The following is a 21,275-nucleotide window of genomic DNA, read 5'->3' as shown; positions in this document are numbered from 1 at the left end:
AGCGATGTTGGTTGCACCTGGAAAACCCTTGCGTTCATGGGAGATGAAGGAAAGCACCAGGGTTTGCCAATCTGTGGCTCAGAGCACACTTTGTTCCTGTGTAGGAAGCACCTGGGCACACTAGAGTCTTGCCCCTTCAACTCCTGTCAACTTCAGTGCTGGTTCTGAGGGGCTAGCAGGCCCTGCTAAGAATGGACATTCGGAGAGCACAAGTACACCTGCAAGCAAGCAACCCCTAAGTCAAAGGGTTAGTCAAGATTCCCAGTTTCAAACTCAAGAGCTGAGAATTGTCTGTGGATTGCAAATGTCTAGAAAATGCTTTCCCTCGCTCCCCCCCCCCCCAAAGGGCAGAGAAATAAAAGCTTCAAGGGGCGTGAGAGAGAAAACAAGAACCTTAGGATTTAGGAACCAATTCCATCTCCAAGCTTGGTTTCTGGAAAGAAGCAAATGCAATAATGACTATCCACAACTTGGCTGTAATAATCTCCTTGAGAAGCCACTGAAGAGAATGGACAGTTTCAAAGATGACCAGCTTGGATTGGAGGCTTCACTTAGGCAACACTGAAAAGGTTTTCACTGGACATGATTGTCAAGATCTGTAGCCTGAAAGTCATGCACGCTTAGCCAGCTGCTAAGGAATCTGTATAAGCACTTCCAAGATTGTGGCTAATTTGGTCAGAGGCTCCTAATCATTTTTCCCCCCACCTGCTGAGGACAGGGTTGCTTATTGCAGAGGGGCTATGAGAGTCCAGACTCTGCCTCAGTTGCTAACTTGAAAAACTTACCAAATGAGAAGGAAGGTGGACGAGGTGACTTGGTGCATCACCTTGAAGCAAGCCAAGTGGAGGCTGTCTTAGACTCAGAGCTGAGTTTGAGAGAGGAATTCAGGAGTGTGCAGGATCAGGTACCCAAGCCCTCACTTCTTTTCTGAGCATGTTGGGGTTTAATCTTTCTGGTAGATGACCAAAACCTTTCCTCTCCCCAGCAGAGATCACAGACAAGCTCATCTCGATGTCGGGCAGTTTTCAGGTGAGCTACATTCAGCCTAAGGCCCCCATATAAGCCATGGCCTTTAGCACAACCACCAATCTTTGTTCCTCCTGGCAAACTTTCATTTTTAACATATATGTATATACACATACACACTTAAAAGGAGTTCAGTGCTAACTCTCTGCTAGTTTGGCTCATCCTTGGGATGTTGAGATGTGGAATGGAGTATGTCATGTAATAAAGCACCATTCCTGGACCCTGTTTTCTGATGCCCAAAGATCAGGCTTCTGGGCCTTGTATCAGGCACAATCTTATTGCATTGATAGCTAGATTTGGGGGTGAGGGTGGGGGACACATACTAGCCAGCCCAGATCTCTCAAATTCTCCCACCACCTCTGGTTGTGTTCAGATGGGCTAAGAGAACCCCTTCCCGCAGGCTGTCATTGCTCACTTACCTATCAGAAGTTGCCACTGATTGGAACTAATTGTTTTAGCACACTTCTGGGTTGCCTTTGGATCCCGGGGCAGGAAGTGGAATCTTTCCCAGAGGCCATGACACACGCAGAGGCCAACAGACAGGCGGCATGAAAACAAGTCGCCCCCTGAGCTGGAAAGGTGTTGCCTCTAAGCAGAACTGCCCCAGGCCATAGTACAGTCACCATTCTTTGCACTTCAGATTTGTCCTTTGGACCATTGACAACTAAAACAGCACTCCCTCCTCCCTCCCACCCCATCTTTTCTCTTCCATTCCCCTTCCCTCCCTTACCCATTGCACTTTTCCCACTCTGCTTGGGGGCCGTGTCACACCTCAGCATAAGCTAGGCTGTACTGCTCTGGCTTCTTCCCACATCGCCGGGCGATGATGGCCAGATACAACATGAGGAGGGCTACCCAGTAGCAGCCATACAGGATGGCCCCAGAGACCAGGAAGGCTAGCTCTGTCTCGCTGAACAGATCCTGGCAATACGCTGTGTAGGCCAGTCCCCCTAGAAGGACTGCCACCCAGATGGACACAGGGATGAGGCCAATGAAGTTCACCACGATGGTTTTTTCGGCCAGAGGTGCCCCAGCCAGACTTGTTGATGGTAGCAATGGCAAAGATCTTGGCTGGCAGGAGGCTGGACATATACAGAAGGGAATAGAGGGACATGAAGATCATTTCTGCATTGCCCCGAAGGAAGCAGGCATAGGTAGCCTTGATAATGCCCACCAGCTGCACCGTCAGCAGGAAGAGGAGAATATTCCAGATGCGGCCTCTGTAGAAAAGCTGTATGACTGTGGCAATGAGGAAGAAGGGGAAGAAACCTGTGACCACTGATTCGTAGGTCATCCAGAGGTGGTGCTTATGGAACCACAGAGAGTTGTAGAGCCACTCTCGGAAGTAAGACTTGCTCCAGCGGGTCTGCTGGTTGAGCCACCGGAGGTACTTGGTGGGAGTCTCTGTGAGGCACTTGGAGCGTGCTGTATACTTAGTCCGGTAGCCGAGGCTCAGGACTCGGTTGGTGAGGTGGCGGTCATCTCCGAAGCTGCACTTGCTGCCCAGGAACTTCTGATGGTACCAGTCCTCCAGGAATTGCTGGAGGAGGCTGTTGCGGTACATGCCCAAAGGCCCACTAATACACTGCACGCAGCCAAAGTAGGACTGGCAGGCCCGCTCCACGTTGAAGGCCATCCAGTACCGCACACTGCTCAGGAAGGAGATCCACGAGTCATACTTGTTGAGGATCTGCAAGGGAACCGGAGATGCTGGGCCTCCTCACCTGAGGACTTGAGCCCCAGGAGATAGACAGCAGAGACCATGAAGCCTCCTTACCCTGAGTTCTGAATCCCATCGCTCAAACTCCTGGCCATCAGTCCTAACCCAGCCAAAGCTAGAAAACCTGAGGCTCGGAGGAGCCAACCACACCCAGTCACTCTCACTGTGGTGTGCACTGACTGGCCCAGTGAAGTTGCTCTAACAGCGAAAGCCACCTTCCATCTCAGCAAACAACTGGATGGTGGCAGAGAGAAGGCTTGAATATGCAGCTCATCACCCCAGCCCCCTATCCTGACCCTTCTGCACTCGGAAAGCTTCTCAGGAAGACTTGGTGTGTCACCAGCAGTACCCTCTGGAGGAAGATGTGGCCCCTTATTCTTAACCATACTGCCCTGTTCTTAACCATTCAGGGCAACTTCCTGAAGAACAAGGGTTTTCTGAAGGGTCCAACTTTGGAGGTGCTTGCTGCGCCAGTGCCCCCAAAAAGCAGCACCCTCCGTGATCAGTAGCCTCAGGATACTGAGCCCCTCCCAGCACCATAGGCTCTCTACATACCTTTAGTGATTTCCTTTTTCCTCAGGTTGAAAAAGAGCAGGATAGGGATGGGGTAGCAAGTGAGTTCTTTGATACTAGTGAAAACTGTCCAAGAAGAACCCTCCCCCCCACACACTTCCAAAATACTAGACATTCAGGACGCTCATTTTCCAGGCATATTCACTGTATTAGGAAGAAGAGTCTAGGCCCTACCCCCCAGGAGTCCCTGATTACTTCTTACTTGTACATCTCCTCCAACTCCCCCTACTTGGGGGTCCTCCTCCAGGACTCGAAGCATCTCGATGGTGCAGGCTGGATCCAGCACGGTGTCAGAGTCGCACACCTGTAGAGGGAGGAGTGCATTATCAGCCCATTTTGACCTGAGGCCTATGCACACCACATGCTGCTCACTGCTGCAGGGACATAGCCGCCTCTCCTAGGATTCACTTCCAGCTACCAGCAAAGAGATCTATACTAAATGCAAGAGGTGCGGCAAATAACAAAAAGAAGGAAAAGGAGACTTTAGATACCAGGTTTGACAGCCACTGGGCTGAGAGACAAACCCGGGAGACTTGGTGCCAGGCCTGGAAAGGGAGAAGGGCTTAGCACTGGGCAAGTTTTTAGCTTCTACAGAGACAGGCTCCACAAAAATGGTCGCCAGACATTTCCCTGGAGTCCCTGGGAAAAAAGGAGGAACACATTATTGAAATCAGATGACAGTACAGTAGCTAGGCCAGGGCAGGCAGACCCTCCACATTAGGCCAAGAAATGGCTCTTGCCAGAGGCTACTGCCCGAAGCGCTCTCCTAGGATTCTTAACGAGGTCTCTTCCCAGTTTCAGCCTCTGGTACCAGTTTTGGACAACCTACAGCCCAAGAGCAGGATGCATCTACCCAGTCATAGGCCCCCCACTAATAGGGCTGCGAGGCCTTCTGTGCTCCTTTGGCCAAGTCTCTGAGGTCAGGGCGCGGTATGTTCAAGGGCTGCCCTCACCTGCATTCTTCTCTGGGAAGCAGGAGCTGGAGTCTGGCGCCTGACACCACTTGGCCATCCTGACACAACACCTGGACTTTATATACTCTGGATGAGTGTGGAGGCTGGCAGCTGCTGCCTCCAACTAGGGCCTGGAACAAATCCTGCCCACTTGTCCACATTCCCCGGGGAGAACTCATGGTCTGATTCTAACAGGTGGCTCCATTAGTAGTTGAATCTGAGCTATGAACTCTCACCCAGGTGGCTGACTCCTTGTCTATTTTCTAGAAAATTACACAGAGCCCAGATAACCACTGGAAGAACAACAGAGCAAAGAGCAATACCCACAGATGAGCCTACACTCGGCTTTCCAAAAGCCTAAAATCCTTTTACTGAAGTTGCTAATCCTGCGGGAAGGGGGCTGCCCTCCCACCCCATGCCCCGACCCTGCTGGAAGACGTGCTGGCTACAGACCAGCAGCTAAAGGTGGAGGGGGATCCAGGCAGAGCCATCACACCTGCTCCCTCCTACCTCCTCACCAACCTCGTGCTGGACTCCCAGCACTTCCTGAACTTTACAGGCCAAGTTTTCCAGGACTGCCCGTCTCAAGACCACTTCCTCCCCAGACCCTAACCCATTCTTCATGCTGCTCAGCTTCCCTCACTCCAGGGAGGTCTTTCGAGCAGAGCAGGGTTAGAGTAGTTAGAGCTCCTGCCTGCCTGGGTTTCCCTCTGGCTGAGGCAGTGCCGTCTCCCTCGGGGAAAGACCCACCAGTAGCAGGGCTGTTGGAAGACAGGCTGGAATCCACCAAACGTGACTGAAGCCCAAGCTGCCCCAGGCAGTGAGCCCAGAGCCATAAAGGGAAAGGCTGGCTCAGGTGTGTGAGCCTATTCGCTGATCCACCAGAACACACAAGTAATGGTCAGTAAAGGAAGATGTGTGGCAGGTCGGGAAATTCTGTGCTTCAAGAGAGCAGATGACAATGTCCCTGTGGTTTGAGCATGTGCCAAGTCTCAAGGGCTTTTCCTGTGTCCTCTGAGTCTCCAGGAAAGCTTTAGAGGCCCCTTGACTCTAGATGAACTACAGAATCAAATGCCTCAACAGCCCTCCCTACAAGGCCGTGGAGGTCCTTGGGCCTAGGAAGACAGAAAGAGGTCAAGGTACCAACTCATTTGAGGATGCAAGTTTCAAAAAAAGCCAAAGCCAAAATGTCTGTGGCAAGCTAGTTTTAGGTGGGTACAGTACAGAACATTTCAATATCAGGGTCCTCAACGTGCTGTCACCAAGACTGGGTTGGTACATAGGTGGGCTACCACGACAGGCGCTATTTATTCTGGCATGTGCAGAGAAGGAATGCAACAGAGAAACGGACGGTGTGGATGCTGGACCAAAAATCTGGGGTTCTGGGTGCAGTTTCTACTTGGTACCGACATGTGTGTGGTTTCAGTCAGTTCTTTCTACATTTTGTTACTTGAGAATCGGAGCTATGTAATCAGCCTAATAAAATTTTCAGGCTAATGTCAATGACAGTTTGGACCAGAAGCTAGACTGAATCTGTTCAGGATCCCGACCTGCCGAGACTGCTGAAGGACTAAGCTGGGGGGTGACTCACTGCCGTGTCTCTCCATCTCACAAATGCAAATCTGACACGGGGTAGAGAAGGACCCTTTGGCCCATAACTAAAACAATACTTGAGTGCTTTGGAGCATGATTTATTTTACTCTTCACCACACCTTCTTATGGAGAGACTCATCTCCATGTTACCAGTGGCGAGGCAGTATAGCACAACGGGTAAGGGCAGACATGAGACGGACTGCCTAGGTTCAAATCCTATCTTTGCACCTTAGTGCTGTGTGAGATTAGGCAAATTACTTACCCTCTCTGTGCTTCAGGTTCACCTTCTATGAGTGAAAATAATAGTAGTACTTATCCTCTAGGAATCCTAGGAGGATTAAAAGAATGGTCTCTGAAGCTCCTGCAATGGTGTGTGGTATGCAGTAAATGCCGCACGCCGATCTGCTCTTCTTAGTAGTGGGATACCAGTCCAGAGACCCACCCAAAGTCACAGAGCTAAGTAACAGAGGAACCAGGATCCCATCCCAGGTCTTTCTGACCCCAGGACTGCTGTTCCGAGCAGCAGCTGTCTTGTTGCCCTTCTGAAGCGCAGAGGAGGGGTGTGCTCAACACAAGAGACCTAAACTGGACCTAACCTCCCTGGACAGTATAGGCCCAGCTGGCCAGACACACCCCCATGTCTGCATGCTTCTGGGAAGGCACGCTTACCTGAATGTAGTCCACTGAATCACCAAGAGCCTTGAAAGCCGTGTACATGACCTCTCGCTTGCCTCCCCACTTCTGCATGATGCAGGAGAAGGTGCTGGTTCTCACCACATCCCGCACACGGTCCATGCCCTCCTGCAGGCTGGCCTCGGTCTCCCCTTCACCTGCCTCATGGAAGTTGCTGCGCCACACAAAGAAGCCAGCTTGCTCAGTGCCGCCTAGCACCTCGTGGAAGATGTCCAGCATGTAGGCGTCCTCCTGGCGATTGCCATCCACCACCATGACCACCTTGAGGTCAGGGAAGGCGATGCGCTGGGCGGAGCGCAGGCACTTGCGCAAGTAGTCGGGGTCCTCCTGGTATGCCGCGATGCACAGTGCCACCGAGCGGCGCGATGGGGAGGCGAGTTTCAGTGGCCGGCCCGCCCGCCGCATGCGCCGGTGCTCCAGGAAGGCAAACAGGCTCTGGATGAGCAGGTGCAGGCCCAGGATGGCACCGTACAGGCCGAAGGACAGGTAGTGCTTCTCTGTGTGAATGAACTGGTAGCCTGTCACGTAAGCCGCCAGGATGCCACCCAGCACCGCCAGGGCAAACAGGCTGGTGCCCACCACACGCAGGGCTGTCGTCAGCTGCACCGGCATCTGGTGGGAAGAGGGAGGTGTGGAGTCAGGCAGAAGGCAGCATTTCTAGTCCATGGGAGTGGGGGTGTTTTCTCTGGGCCTGGCCCAGAAGAGGGGAAATGATCCACTAATAAAAACCACTGCCGCTGACTGCGCATGACTAAGACTGTTTGTACAACTCGGTAGTCAAACTATTGGGGTTCAAATCCCAGCTCTCTCACTGTCTGTGTGACTGTGTTCTGCCCCTTAGTTAACTCATCTGTAAAGTGTGGACTACAGCTGTACCTTGTAGCATCTTTAAGGGTTAAATGGATTACATATGTAAAGCATTTAGAGTAGCATTTTTTATTGTTAGACAGACCAAAGCCAGAAAGAGCTAGGTGATCCCCACCTGGTGGATGGCGGTCCTGGGGTGTGCATGACCCAAAGCTCTCCTAGGCAAGCTTCAGTTGGGGGGAACCTGAGGCCAGAGGCAGCTCTGAGCACATGAGAGGCCCAGGGAGAGCAAAGAGGAGGATGGCCAGGGAGGTAGCCAGTGGCCAAGAGCTTCTACCTGCCCTGTACCCACTAGGGAGCTGCACAGTGGGAGGGGAAGCAAAGCACAAGCACCAATGAGGCCCATGAAAAAGTAGGAGAGGCAAAGAGGAGAAAGAGCAGGAAACATAAAGAGGTGGAGGAGGCAGCTTCCCTTTCTTCAAACAGCAAAATCAGACAAAGTTCCCCCTGTGTTCTCTGCTTTCTCACCTTTTTCTCATTTACTTGAGAGGCAGGAAAGAAAGGGAAAGCAACCAGGGAAAAGCAGACAAGGACGAAAAGGAAATGAGAGTTGGGGTGTGGACAGCTCTCCTGGAAGCCCAGCAGTCAGGGCGTCGGAGGGAACTGCAGCCACCACTGCAGCAGCCTGGGAGGGGAGGGGGGGGCGGCCTGGGAAGCCCCATCCACTCGGTCCTAGTGCCCGCACGGAATCTCTGTGCTCAGCCACAGGCCCTGCCACTCCTGGAGATGCTGCCGGGTTTGGTCTGCACTAAGTCAGGGCTCCCAGTAGCGCCCTGTTGGGAACAGCTGTGTTTTAATGAAAAGAGCCTAGGACTCAGCACCGGAAGACTTGTGCTTGAGACACAGCTCAACCGCCTCCTGGCTGCCTGACCTTGCCCAAGTTGTCTGAGACTTGGTGTCCCCCGCCTAAGAAGGGGTTCTAATGATTTCTGGCTCCGTAGGTCTCAGGTAAACAATTTGCCTGAAATTGGAAGCACTTCCAGCCCTGATGGACTATCCAAGTGGGGAGGCCGGGGAGGTGGGGAGGGTCTGATGAGGACAGCTCCCCCACTCCATTCATACCCAGGCCTCCTCCCCATCTACTCTTTGCCACCAGCCTCATCTGGAGGATCCCATTTCCAACACCACCCACCCGCCACAGGCAACGGGGTCTCACTTCCAACCTTCTCCAACTCTGGATCTGAGCCCCACTCCCAACACAAATGCACCTGAGCACAACTCCCCTGAGCCCCACTCCCAACACAAATGCACCTTCTTGCCAGGGGAACAGTGTCTGTTCCCTTACCACCTGCCACATAGGACGGGTAAGAAGCACGCAGTCACTGCCTAAACCAGTCTGAGATTCAGGCACCAACAGCATTCCAGCAGCTGCGGTCCGGAAAGTGCTGTTGGCAGCCTCGCCTCCTCGGGAAGCGCGGGCTCCAGGCGCTCTGCCCCGCCATCCCTGGGAGCCTGCTTCCTCTGCAGGACTCCCAGTCTTCCCTGCCCCCCACCCCCACCCCGCCGCCATGCGCCTGCTGCCCAGGGGAACCCCGGGGCTGCACCTACTCCAGAAGGGTCCCCGTCGCCCTCTAGACTTTACATTCCAAAGGGGCGCCTCTGGGCACCGCCGCCCACCTGCGCCGCAGGAAAGGGCAGGGGGCGCCGAGGCCAGCCCAGCAACCTGCCGGGTGCTGGCGCCCCGCCTCGGTGCAATGCCGGAGGCGGTGCCCACCAGGTTAATGCAGCCGGGAAGGCACTCGCCAGGCTTCTCACCCCCGCCTGAGCCTCGCCTTCTGGCACAGGCGGCGCCGGCCACACCCACGTGCCGGTTTCCCACGACTCAGCGGGGAAGGAACGGAAAACCCAAGAAATCAGTCGGACCAGGCCCCGCTCATCTCCTCTGGGCCCCAGTTACCTTGGCAAAGTGTGCCTGCAGACAAAGGCAGCATCTCCGATGTCGCCGGCCCCTTCCTTTCCCGGGCAGGACCCCCAACCCCGCACACGAATTGGAGGCACTACCCTGGCACCCCTACCCCACCGAGGGCCAATGAGGTTCCACAGCCAAAGACCCCACGAGCAATCAGGTGCTCGTGCGGTCTCTGGAAGGGGCGCCCCTGCCCAGACAGGGGGCCGTGCCAACCCAAGCGGGCGAAGGGTAGCCTAGATCGCCTCTCATCCACCCCCATTTCGCTCAGAAGGGATCCGCTAGAGCTCGGTCCCCCTAGTATAATGCGCACCCGGCTTCAAGGACACGAGGTTGGGGGGAGCTCCCTAGAACACTTCTCCCCCCCCACACACCCAGATGACGGAAGGAGAAAATCCTCAGCCAAGGACGCACGCCGCCAATCTACACCCGAAACTTTGCGGGGCTGCCAGTGTGCAGCCTCTCCAGCTGACAGGTGTGCCCTGCTACGAGGCCCACACTCGGCGGGATGGAAACTTGTGCGCGGGGCTGGGGCTCTCTCCCTTGCGCCTGGCCGGCCGTCCACCCCCCCCCCCCCCCCCGCCCCTCCGAGCCTGCTAGGAAAAGGGAGGCCGGGCCCAAGGATACACGCGGCCGTGGCCCGGCTGACCCGCAGGGACCAAGGCGCTGGGCATTTCGGTGCCGGACAGGTGCGAACCCCCAGGGTGGAGTGGGGGAGGGAGAGACTCCAACCAGCCTCGTGCCCCGCACCGTCGTCCGCCCCCTAATCCATTCACAAAACAGGAGCCGCAAGGGAGGAAGGGAGGAGAGGCTGGAGGAAGAGAGGATGGAGGAAGAATGGGAGGAGGGGTCAGTGGGGAGGGGGCTGCAGGAACCACCGCCCGGGAGCCTGGAGATACTGCAGCCCTCAGCCGGCCTGCCGGCGCCGGACGCGGCGCCCGCACGGCTGGGGAAGCCGGTGGGGGTCCGCCGTGCTCGGCAAGCGGCACCCCTGGAGCCCGGCGCAGCCCCCGCGCGGCGCGGCGCGGCCCGCCCCTCCGGTGTGGCCGGCTGGCCGGGCCCGCGCTCACCGTGCCGCCGGCTGCCCGCGCTCCGGTACTCAGCAGGCCCGCGGCGGCTCCATGCCCCTCCTCCTGCTCCTCGCCGCCGCCGCGCCTCGCTCCCCGGTGCACCGCCGCCGCTGCGCGCTCCGACTGACGAGCGCCGGCCCCACGGAGCCGCCTTTAAGTACCGAGCGCGCACCCGCCGGGAGAGGCGCCCTCCTCCGGCCCCAGGGCCGGGAAAGTTGGAAAGAGTGGGAGGGCTCCCCCAGAGGGCCGCGAGGAGCACCCCCTTCTTAGCTCAGTCGGAGAGGGCTACACGCGGCCGGTGCTCGGCGGGACGCGGGGTCCCCCGTGCACGCGGCTCCAGATTCGGTCTCTGCGCCCTGGTAAGGTGGGTTCCCCCAAGGCAGCCAGAGGCGGAGCTCCTCCGCGCTCGCCTCCGGACCAGCTGCCCAGGAGGAGGCGGTCATTGTGCTCAACCTAGAACCTGAAGCGTTAACTTTCAATATAACCCCTAGCGACTTCCAAAACTGTTAACTCTCCGTCCCCCCTCCCCCGCGCCCCGCTAAGCCTCAAAATCTACTCACTCTGCAAGCCCGCGGAGGCGATGGAAATCTTCCTGCGGTTGCGGCACGCGGAGAGGTTGTTCGTTGTATAGGGTACTCCCTAAAACCAAGACAGTAGAACCTTCCTGCCCGCAAAAAAAAAAAAAAAAAAAAAAAAAAAAAAAAAAGGCAGAGGCGCAGAAGAGAATAATTGTCAAATATAAAAAGACTGTTCAAAGAAGGTGTTAACAATTGTGACAAGCTTAGCTTTGAATTCCGCAGTGGGGCGCTGATGACTTTAAGGGTTTGCAAAACCTCCAAATGGTTTTGCAGGAACCTTGGAAGTTCCGGTGTCTTAAAGCCAAAACCAATTCCTCCTCCCCCTTTTTTTTACACTTTTATTTCCGACATCCATAACCTCCTAAAATTCCCAGCTGACCTTATAGCCAGTGTTTTTCAGGTTCCTTAAAAGCTGGTGCTAGACTTGGATGAGATGGAGTGGGGTCAGGGAGAGGTGAGGAATTGTTAGGAGAGGAAGTTTAGAACCAGCTAAATTAGAACCCTATTTCCAAATCTCGGAAAAACTTGAAGAGAAATTATAATTAAAGACTGGTAAAAAATGAATTTACGTGTCCTCCAAACACACCCAAGATAATTTCCATCGCTTCTTCCCAACCTGCAACACATTTATAGGAACCTGAGTTGCAGTCTACAAGCTGCTCCTGCCCACCCTAGGCTCTAGGCCACAGAACTCATTGCTGGGTCCCACAAGCAAACAAAGACCCCTGGCAAAGACACCTACTCCACCCACTCCCATCGTGCATTACAGAAATCAGATCATTTCACACTTTGGCTTGAGAAAATCATCACAAATATGCTATATGGTTTAAATATTCTTTTTTGTGTGTTTTAAAAACTAGTATTAAGGGGCGCCTGGGTAGCTCAGTCGGGTAACGGCCGGACTGGATTCCAGCTCAGATCCTGATCTCATGATCCGTTAGATTGAGCCCTGCAGTGGGCTCTGTGCTGACAGCACAGAGCCTGCTTCAGATTGTCTCTCTCCCTCTCTTTCTCTCTGCCCGCCCCCCAAATATAAACATTAAAAAAAAAAAAAAAAACAACTAGTATTGAATCCACAATGGGAATGTGTTTTGAAACTTGAGACAGGACCTAAGAAGAGCTAATAATATGCAGGTTGACAGAGAAGCCTCTGGTTAAGAGGAAGGCTTTGGAGTCCGTCCTGCCACTAGCTGCAAGGCCCTAGCCTCAGGGTCTGCCTCCCAGAAATGGGATTGAGTATCTACTTAACAGGGTTGTTACAAAATTGAAGAATGGGCTGAAAGCAGAGGCTCAGTGAAAGTTAACTCCAGTTATCCTCCACCAGAGACCAGCATCTGTTTGCAAATGCCGTGGATTCTACAGGCTCATTGCTCCAGGATGTGATACTTGTGACCAGAAATTCAGAGACCAGTGTTAATGAAAAAATGCCTTGTCTCAAATGCATTATGGGCTCCCAGAGCCCCAGGCCATCTCCTCCACCTTCAGGGGCATCATCACAGAGCCTGGAGTTGCCAGAGACTGAAAGAGCTATCTGATCCTACCTCCCACCCCAATTTGCAACCTGCAACATTTTAGATCAGGGAATACAAACGGGCTGGGTGGGGACAAAAATGAGTGTATCTGCCTGGGGGGAGTGAATATCCCGTTTAAAGATACCCCAGTAAGGAGAAGGGCGCAGGTGCTCTGTTTTCAAGAGAAATCTGAAATCCAGATTTTTATGGGAAATCTCCTAATTTTTAAGTGTTAGCAACTAATTCAAATGTTGAAAGAAAAAAAAAAGAAGAAAACACTCCACAGGCCAGGCAAAATGTGTCTGTGAGTCATATACAGCCAACTGGCTGCTTGTAAGTGACCTGTTTAGAAGCTGAAGGAATGGAACAGCCAGTTTGGAAAGATCTGTCTGCCCTCAACGCAACAGCAGCATGACTTCTCTGGGAGCAAGTTTCCTGGGGATGTTCCAGGATGGTCTCATGCCTAGTTAATTTCTAAGGCTTCAAATTTGCCCCACAGGCTTATTGCCTATCTCACTCAGTTGGCTCCAGGGAGTTTTATAGTTGGTGGGCTAGTCCATTAAAAAACTCCTAAATGAACAGCAGGTCCAGATGCAACATCATGAGAACAGTAAACATTCTGCCCATACCAGTTGGCTTGGCCCCCTGAATGGCTTCCCATAAGAAGCAAATTCTCTTTTTCTAATCTGCAGGGCCAGCGACCCTGTGTCACCAGGCAGCAAGTAGGGTCTCTACCTTTGTCGCCAGCCTATGCCAGAGAGGATTTGACTGTAATTAAGATCCAGTTTGTGGTGCCCTATTTGCATTCAGCTCATCAAGGGCAAGAGGGGGGATCTTTAAGGGGCTGATACAATAAAGCTCAAGTTTATCTCTGCTTACCACTGGGGATTTAGGAATAGGACTAATTCCACACCTAATCATTTAAACGCGTGAATTCAGATGTTGTTGAAATGGCTTTTACACGGGTTCCAAAGGATAAGCCTCTTCATTCGGCTCAGTAGTAGAAGATGTGTGCTGTATTTCAACATTCACTTAACAAACACTGAAGACCAGCTCTGAGAAGAGAACGATGCTTTGACACCAGAAAATCTCAGGCTGGTCCCTGCCATCTAGACAGTTATCCATTTTGAAGACAAATACACTTCAAAAATGGTCATCATACAAGACAGTTTATATAATTAGATGTTGATAAGAGAATCCAACTAGAAGAGTTTGAGGATTTCAGGAAAGAGATCTCAGGGAGCTGGAATAGGCTGAGCAGAGTTTCATGGAGAACTTGAGATGACTGTGCAGAAAGTCAGGAACATTCTAGATGGGAAGAGTAGCTTAAGAACAGAGCAGGTAGAAGAATGGATGAGGCATGTTTGAAGGGCAGTGAAGAAAGGCCTGGATGAAACAAGCCATTTACACTGAAAGGGCACCTGGCTTGGCTCAGTCAGTGGAGTGTGCAACTCTTGATCTTGTGTTGTGAGTTCGAGCCCCACACTGGGTGTAGAGATTATTTAAAAAAAATAAAATCTCGGGGCGCCTGGGTGGCTCAGTCGGTTAAGCGTCCAACTTCGGCTCATGTCATGATCTTGCGGTTCGTGGGTTCAAGCCCCACGTCGGGCTATGTGCTGACAGTTCGGGGCCTAGAGCCTGCTTCGGATTCTGTGTCTCCCTCTCCCTCTCCCTGCCCGCCCCCCCCCCCCGCTCCCCGCCACTGCTTGTGTTCTCCCTCTCTCTCTCAAAAATATATAAATAAGCATTTAAAGAATTTTTACAATATCTTTAAAAAAAAGAAATTTGCACTGAAGAACTTGCAACAGTACCTGCTCTAAGACGTGCCAGGCAAATTCTAGCTGCTGAGGAGGAGGATGCTAAGGGCAGATTCTGGAAGCCTTGAATGACTGAATAAGGACTTTGGGCTTTATTTGGTAGTAATGGAGAACTATTGAAGAAGTCCGAGCAAGGTAGGAATAGGTTACCAGTATTGTCTGGGGACGACTGAGCTGTGGTTTGGAGGTAGGGAGCGGGAATGGGTGGAGGAGGCATGTTAGCAAGCCCATGAACCAGAGCAAGGGGGCTGCATGCAGTGGGAACGGTTGGTGCCGCCATCAGGAAGCACCGCTAAGGGCAGGCAGTGTCACTGTCTTGGGCACAAGTGGCAGGAGAAGTGGAGCAATCATCAATAGAAAGAGATTCCTATCGTTTGCAGGGTTGAGAGGGCCATTCTCAAAGCTTTGGAGGGCTTCAGGTCACTGAAGCTGACAGTTCCACAAAAAAAGATTTCATCTTTCCGCCAGTTTTCAAATCCAAACTTGTGAAATGCTCAGACACCTTGCACCAGTAGGAGTCTGCCGTTCAATCTCCCTTGTCATCGCTGGTGCTTGAAGCTGCAGGCCAGCCCTGCCAGGAACCAGGTGCTGCACAGCTCTGCTCTGCTGGTCTCCTAGTGAGTGACAAGGCGGAGGGGCGGAGGGGCATTCGGGCTCCACAGCCGCCCCCCTCACCCTCGGACCTCACGCTTCAGTGCCCCTCGATGGCATGCAGCCCGCAGCTTCCAGCGAAGCAAAGCAGAATGGGGAATGGCAGCCAAGCCGTCCCTCCAGGCTGCCTCCCATCGGCTCCCCTGGGCCGAACAGAATCAAAACCTCCTGAAGCTAATGAAGGTGAATTTAAACTGGCCTCCAAAGAATAGCAGGTTATGTCCCCCAGCTGACTAAATAGGGCTTCCTCTTCGAGGCAGCTTAATCTGCAACACCAGGTTAATACATAATTCAAAGTGGAAAGTGTGTGCCTTGACTACAGCGAGGCAGCTACTACCAAACAAAGTTACCCTTTCATGCCTTTCCCCTCCTACTGACAAGTACTCTGTAATCAGTACCATTTCTAGGTGCTATGTTTGAAGAAGCAGGTGTAAGGACTTTTCTGTCCTGCAGTTGCAGTGGTAAGAGTTTAACTCCAGTCTCTCTCTCTCTCTCTCTCTCTCTCTCTCTCTCTCTCTCTCTCTCTCTCTCTCTCCCTCTCTCCTTGGATGGAAGAATCATTTTCATTTCAAATTAAGGGGCCTCTGCTCTGCTGGCGGCAGAGCCATTAGCCCCTACCGAGGGGCCAGGTTCTTTTATGCTGGCTTGAAGGTCAGGATTAGGAGGGCATACCAGACCGATAACGGAATATCAGACCAGACCTGGAGATGCTTTTCTTGGAATCCTGAACAGAAAGAGCTCTTCCCGGCCATTTTTCCTTTCTCTCCCTCTCCTAGGCAAATGCAGAAAAAAAAAAAATCCAGAAGGTGATTTTCAACCGTAATCTCCTTCATGTTGGGATATGGTACAGCTACTAAAAACTATGTTCATGAAGATGAGGAAGATGCAAAAATGTTTCTGATGCAATGTTAAGTAAAAAAAGGCAAGATACAAAATTGTCATGTATACATGATTATGTTCACTTTGTTGCTTTCTTTTAAATCCTATAAAGTAAAAGGCAAGAGAGAAGTTCACCCAAATATCAAGATCAGGTTTGTCTGGGTAGTGGAACAATAGATTTTTTTCTCTTCACTTTTTTCTCTGTGGTTGCCAAATTTTCTATTAATAACTATAATAATTTTGCAATAAAAATGTATTTAAAATGATATGAGTCTTGAATTTGTAAAATTTCCTTCTAAGCTGGGGCAGGGTGGGATATAGTCTATATCACACACAAGTTCAGGTGTAAAGGGTTTAGGAACCTCAGTCTACAAAGAAAGCAGTCAAGGGGCACCTGGCTGGCTCAGTCAGTAGAACATCTGGCTCTTGATCTTGGGGTTGTGAGTTCCAGCCCCACACTGGGTGTAGGTATTACTTCTTTAAAAAAAAAAAAAGGCAGTAAAGTTGGGAAGGCGAGGATATAGATAGAATTAGTGGTAGTCAAAACTTCAGTAACTTGCTTTATTTAAATCCTTCCCACCGATCCTTTGAGAGAATTTAGCAGGGAAGGAGGCAGTGTGCATCCAGCACCTTTGAGTGAATTATAAAAAGACTTCTTCCTGGCAACATAGTCCTGAGCCAGCATACATGGTTTGCTTGGTACACCCCAGCTGATGCCAGCCCCCACTCACCCCCTTATCCAGGATCCTAGTGATCCCGGGTAAGGGAAGAGGGTGCACATGAATATGGGCTCTAGGCGTACCCTGAAAGGATGCTTTTCCTGAAAAAAAAAGGGTGTCCAAGAATGATGTCAACAGCACGGCACTGAGGCTGGAGGAAGCCCCAGGGACAGGTTCTCTGGGCGTGGTAAAGAGCCCCTCATGCAAGTACCTGCGCGTGTGCCCATACCCACGTGCGCACCTCACTCACTGTACTAAAAGTGGACACATGCATACATGCTCATTACACAAGCACACACCCACTTTCTGGACTTTAGTAGAACACTATCCCAGTCTACAGTCCCAGCCGCTGTATCAGCAGGAGGGAAACAGATTGCTTAAGGTAACCTTGTTCCAAATTCATTTGGCTCTTGTTACAATAACATCCACAACAGTTTTTAAATGTGCTGGCATTTCTGCTTTATGTCCCCTTTCTTGATGAAAGACATCATTAGTCACTGTCACAGAGGAGGTCCAAAGCCGGATCCTCCGTAAAAGCAATTAGAGAAGAGCCAATGGTGGAGGCAGATCTCATCCACTCCTTCATGGGGAAGGACCTCCCCCAACCCCACAAAGTATGCCCAACTACCAGATTTTCTTTTTTCTTTTTTTGGCTAGGACACCCCCTGCCCCCAACACACACACACACACACACACACACACACACACACACACACTCCTTTTGCACAAGGTAAGCTAATGCATTGGTTCTGGCATCTGGCCGTTGCACATTAGACTTTTAAAACCTTGGGGCTTTTTAAAAAACACTAATGCCTGGACCCTATCCCAGATCAATTAATTTAGTAAGAATCACTGGGGGTGAGCCCCAGGCTTGAATTTTTTTTTTTTTTAATTCCTTAGGTGATTGATTCTATTATGCATCTGAGGTTAAGAACACATCCTGAGGATTCTCCTCGGCTGAGATTTGCAAGTACATATCTGGCACCAGGAGGACAGTAGAGAGCCAGCCAATCCTGGAGGTGAGCTCCAGAGAGTAGAAGTGTCTGTCCATTTCCCTCTAGCACCTTGCCTGCTGCACCTGACTGAATTAACTGACCTTAAAAACTGAACAATGAACTAATGAGCTACCAAGCCAGAAGAAAAGAAGAAAAAGGAGAAGGGATGCTGATTTAAACTGGAAATTAGGAAGGAGTGCCAGGGAGAAACACAGAGGAAGACAGGACCAGATGGGAGGATCAGTCCCCACATCCCCGCAATACACCTGGAATTGGATCGACATAGTCTTTTCTTTGGCTCAAGTGCTGCCTGCCTTCTCTAGGAGAAGTGGGGGGCGGGGGAAAGCAGCCAGCTCTTGTCAATGGCAGGACAGAGCTGCCAAAACCCAACTTGGATCAGCTTTCAGTTTCTAAACAACAGAACTTCGGCATTTTGGGGGCTCTTCCTATTAACCCAAAGGATGGGTTGGTACTGGGTCTGAGCTGCTCTCTTTTGGGGCATGGGGTCCCAATCTCTCTCCCTTTGTTCTGGCTTTGGCCATGGAGAAATTCCCACAGGGCTGACGCTGGAGCCTCCAACACTGATACAGTTTCTTTGGGGAGTTTGGCCGGGAGCTCATCCCACCCTCCAGCTCTCTGAAGCATCAGTACCACCATTCTTTCAGTAAAGACAGCCTAATTCAGGCTGGCCCTTCCTGAGGATTAATATGGTCACCACAGGGTTTGAAGTCTTGAAAGTGGTGTGTGGTCTAATAGAAGGCGTGTGTTGTATGTGGTGGTGGGGTGGGGGGGGAGGGAGGGGCAGGGACGATTGTTCAAGTTCTAGAGACTCTGGAAGTAGGGAGCAGGTGGCTTTGTTCTCCCCAGTGCCAGGCTACCTTGGCGTGTGATGACTAGGGCTGTACATCAGAAAAGCCCCACCCAGGCACTGTTCTGAGCAGGCTTCAGCTCTAAGGCAGACAGTGAAGATTAAATCTTACATCATTTAATAAGCCACTTAAAGGCCCCGCGGCTCTTCCTAGTTCCCCAGCAGAGAGGGCGCTCCAGCAGCTCAGAAGCTCCCCGCGAACTGCTCTCTGACAGTGTCACAGCTCTCACCGCCAGCTGCTCTGGGATGGAGGGAGGTGCTGGCTATGTGGCCAAGCCTAAGAATCCGTGAATAGAGGAACGAGTTTCTCTGCCCTACTGCACTCTCCCCTCCCCTTCCTCTTTCTCTTCCCATATGCAAGAACTTACCTGTCTGGACCTTATGCTTCCCTTCTGCAAACGAAGGCTGTTAATTTCAGTCTCAATTTTTTCTCTCTCAGGGATGGTATGGGACAGAGCTATCAATGTATTTAAGCAAGAATTATAGACACAACAGATAATAGTTTAAACTGATCCACTGTGATCATTCTGAAAATGAAATCTGAGAACTGAAACGCTGCTTCCAGGAGATGAAAAGGTAAAAAAACAAAACAAAACAAACAGCCAACCTTCAAAGGGGACATTTCTGGGCTCTGGTTAGATTTCATGGGAAGACGTTGTACATTTTCTATGTTGCACACACACACGCACGCACACATGGCTCTCTGCCTCCTCTGCTCCCAGGAAGGCAGTCTCGGGTGGCTTCTACCTTAGCCACCCCCAGAAGGAAGAATAAGGCTTTAAATAAGCAATTTGTGAAAGCTGTTGGAGTATAGGAGCAGGAGGGCTGGGGAGTTTTATCAAACCTCATCCCTAGCTGCTGGGCAAACAACAAGTTCAGGTGTCTGAGGCTGGAGTTGCTATATGAGGACACTACTTGGAGGGAATCAGGGCCAGCATAGGTGGTCCATTTAAACAAGCAGGTTGGGGCGCCTGGGTGGCTCGGTCGGTTGAGCGTCCGACTTCGGCTCAGGTCATGATCTCACGGTCCGTGGGTTCGAGCCCCGCGTCGGGCTCTGTGCTGACAGCTCAGAGCCTGGAGCCTGTTTCAGATTCTGTGTCTCCCTCTCTCTGTGACCCTCCCCCGTTCATGCTCTGTCTCTCTCTGTCTCAAAAATAAATAAACGCTAAAAAAAATTTTTTTTTAAACAAGCAGGGAATCACTTTCTTTATCCTCACTTACATTAAGAACACTTAAAAAACAAAAAAAAACATTTGAAAACATAGTACCTATTGGGTAACAGCAAAGCACAATGGTTATAAGTCCAGCTTTGGAGCCAGACTTCCGGGGTCCAAATACTGGTTTAGCTACTTACCACTGGTATGTAATCTGGGGCAAGTAATTAGCCTCCTGTGTGCCTCACTTTTCCCATCCGTAGAAGAGGGATAATAATAATACCTACCTCACAGGCAAAGTGGGAGGATTTAGTGAATTAATATACCTCAAATGCACAGAAGAATGTAATAAGCTCTTTATAGTGTTAACTGATTATTATGTACAGTGCTGGAGAGCAGTCATTTATCTTGGATTTTACAAGATGAACTTGATACTTTGAGGGGCCATCAGACCCTACGTCCTGAGTCTGGTTTGGGAACCATGGTCATTATCCTGGGGACACTCCAAACCCCCTGAGAGGGCAAACCCTACATCTCAGGACAGAATCTCAGAACTGAGAGTCTGGTAAAAATTATATTTTATTTTTTTAGCAGGCTGTACACCCAACGTGGGGTTTGAACTCACAACCCCTAGTTCAAGAGTCACATGCTCACTGACTGAGCCAGTCAGATGTCCCTGGTTAAGAATACTTTTTGGAAGCCCTGTAGGGCCTCAGGATTTCTCTCCAGGATGAGGACTTGTAAGCTGCTGAGTGTACCTGCCAAGTGTGTTATTGTGCTCCCATTGGTGGTTTGGTGTACAGAAAACTCTAGCCCCTGAAGATTTCCCAGTCCTTGAATTATTTAGAGAACGGTGTCAACACTTTGCCGTGGAGACTGAACCTGTATTTCACGGTGTTAAAATGTCAACTGAGCATAGGGGAATGCATCCAAAAAGCACATACTTTTTGGTGGACATTTTGGTACTAATATTTTAAAATGTTCAGAGCATTTTGGTCCAACATTCTGTCCTCTTAGGACCTAGCTTATAGAAACACTTAAGTATGTAAACAATTGTGTTGAGAATCACTGGAAATTAGCAACAACTCAATAGACCATCAAGAAACAAATGCACAGGGCTCCTGGGTGGCTCAGTCGGTTAAGTGTCTGGCTCTTGATCTCAGCTCAGGTCTTGATCTCAGGGTCACGGTCTAAGGGCCTTGAGTTCAAGCCCCATGTTGGGGTCTGTGCTGGATGTGAAGCCTTCTTAAAAAAAATGCTTAGGGGCGCCTGGGTGGCTCAGTAGGTTAAGCATCCAACTCTTGATTTTGGCTCAGGTCATGATCTCACAGTTCATGGTGAGTTTGAGACCTGTGTGGGGCTTTGCACTGATAGCATGGAGCCTGCTTAAGATTCTCATTCTCTCTCTCTCTCTCTCTCTCTCTCTTCCCCCGCTTTGCGCCCCCCTCACTCTCTCTCTCTCTCTCTCTCTCAAAAAAAAAAAAAAAAAAAAAAGCTTAAACCAGCTGTAGCTCACCTATACTACAGAAGACATGCCCCATCTCAAAGGAGAGAGATCTATAAGCTCTGGCAGGAGAGTGTCTCCAAGATATATAACTAAGAAAAAAATACGTGGGACCCTATTTATGGTTCAATCCTACTTTTGTTTTTGAAAGCAGTAATGCATGTCTGTATTCGTTTGGAAAAAGTATGAAAGGAAAGA

At 51.1% G+C, this 21,275-nt stretch overlaps 1 protein-coding gene across 1 annotated transcript; it reads right to left on the bottom strand.

The window, feature by feature from the left end:
- Positions 1-1,791: 1,791 nt before the first annotated feature.
- HAS3 (hyaluronan synthase 3) lies at positions 1,792-11,022 on the bottom strand. The gene is given in 5 exon segments (XM_007090351.3): positions 1,792-2,040; positions 2,042-2,716; positions 3,522-3,623; positions 6,535-7,170; positions 10,962-11,022. Coding segments are annotated over 4 exon segments (1,662 nt in total). The 5' UTR covers positions 10,962-11,022.
- Positions 11,023-21,275: the final 10,253 nt, after the last annotated feature.

This window comes from Panthera tigris, chromosome E2 (genome assembly GCF_018350195.1).
Source record: "Panthera tigris isolate Pti1 chromosome E2, P.tigris_Pti1_mat1.1, whole genome shotgun sequence".
Classification (NCBI taxonomy): domain Eukaryota; kingdom Metazoa; phylum Chordata; class Mammalia; order Carnivora; family Felidae; genus Panthera; species Panthera tigris.
This window is presented reverse-complemented; position numbering and strand designations above follow the sequence as displayed.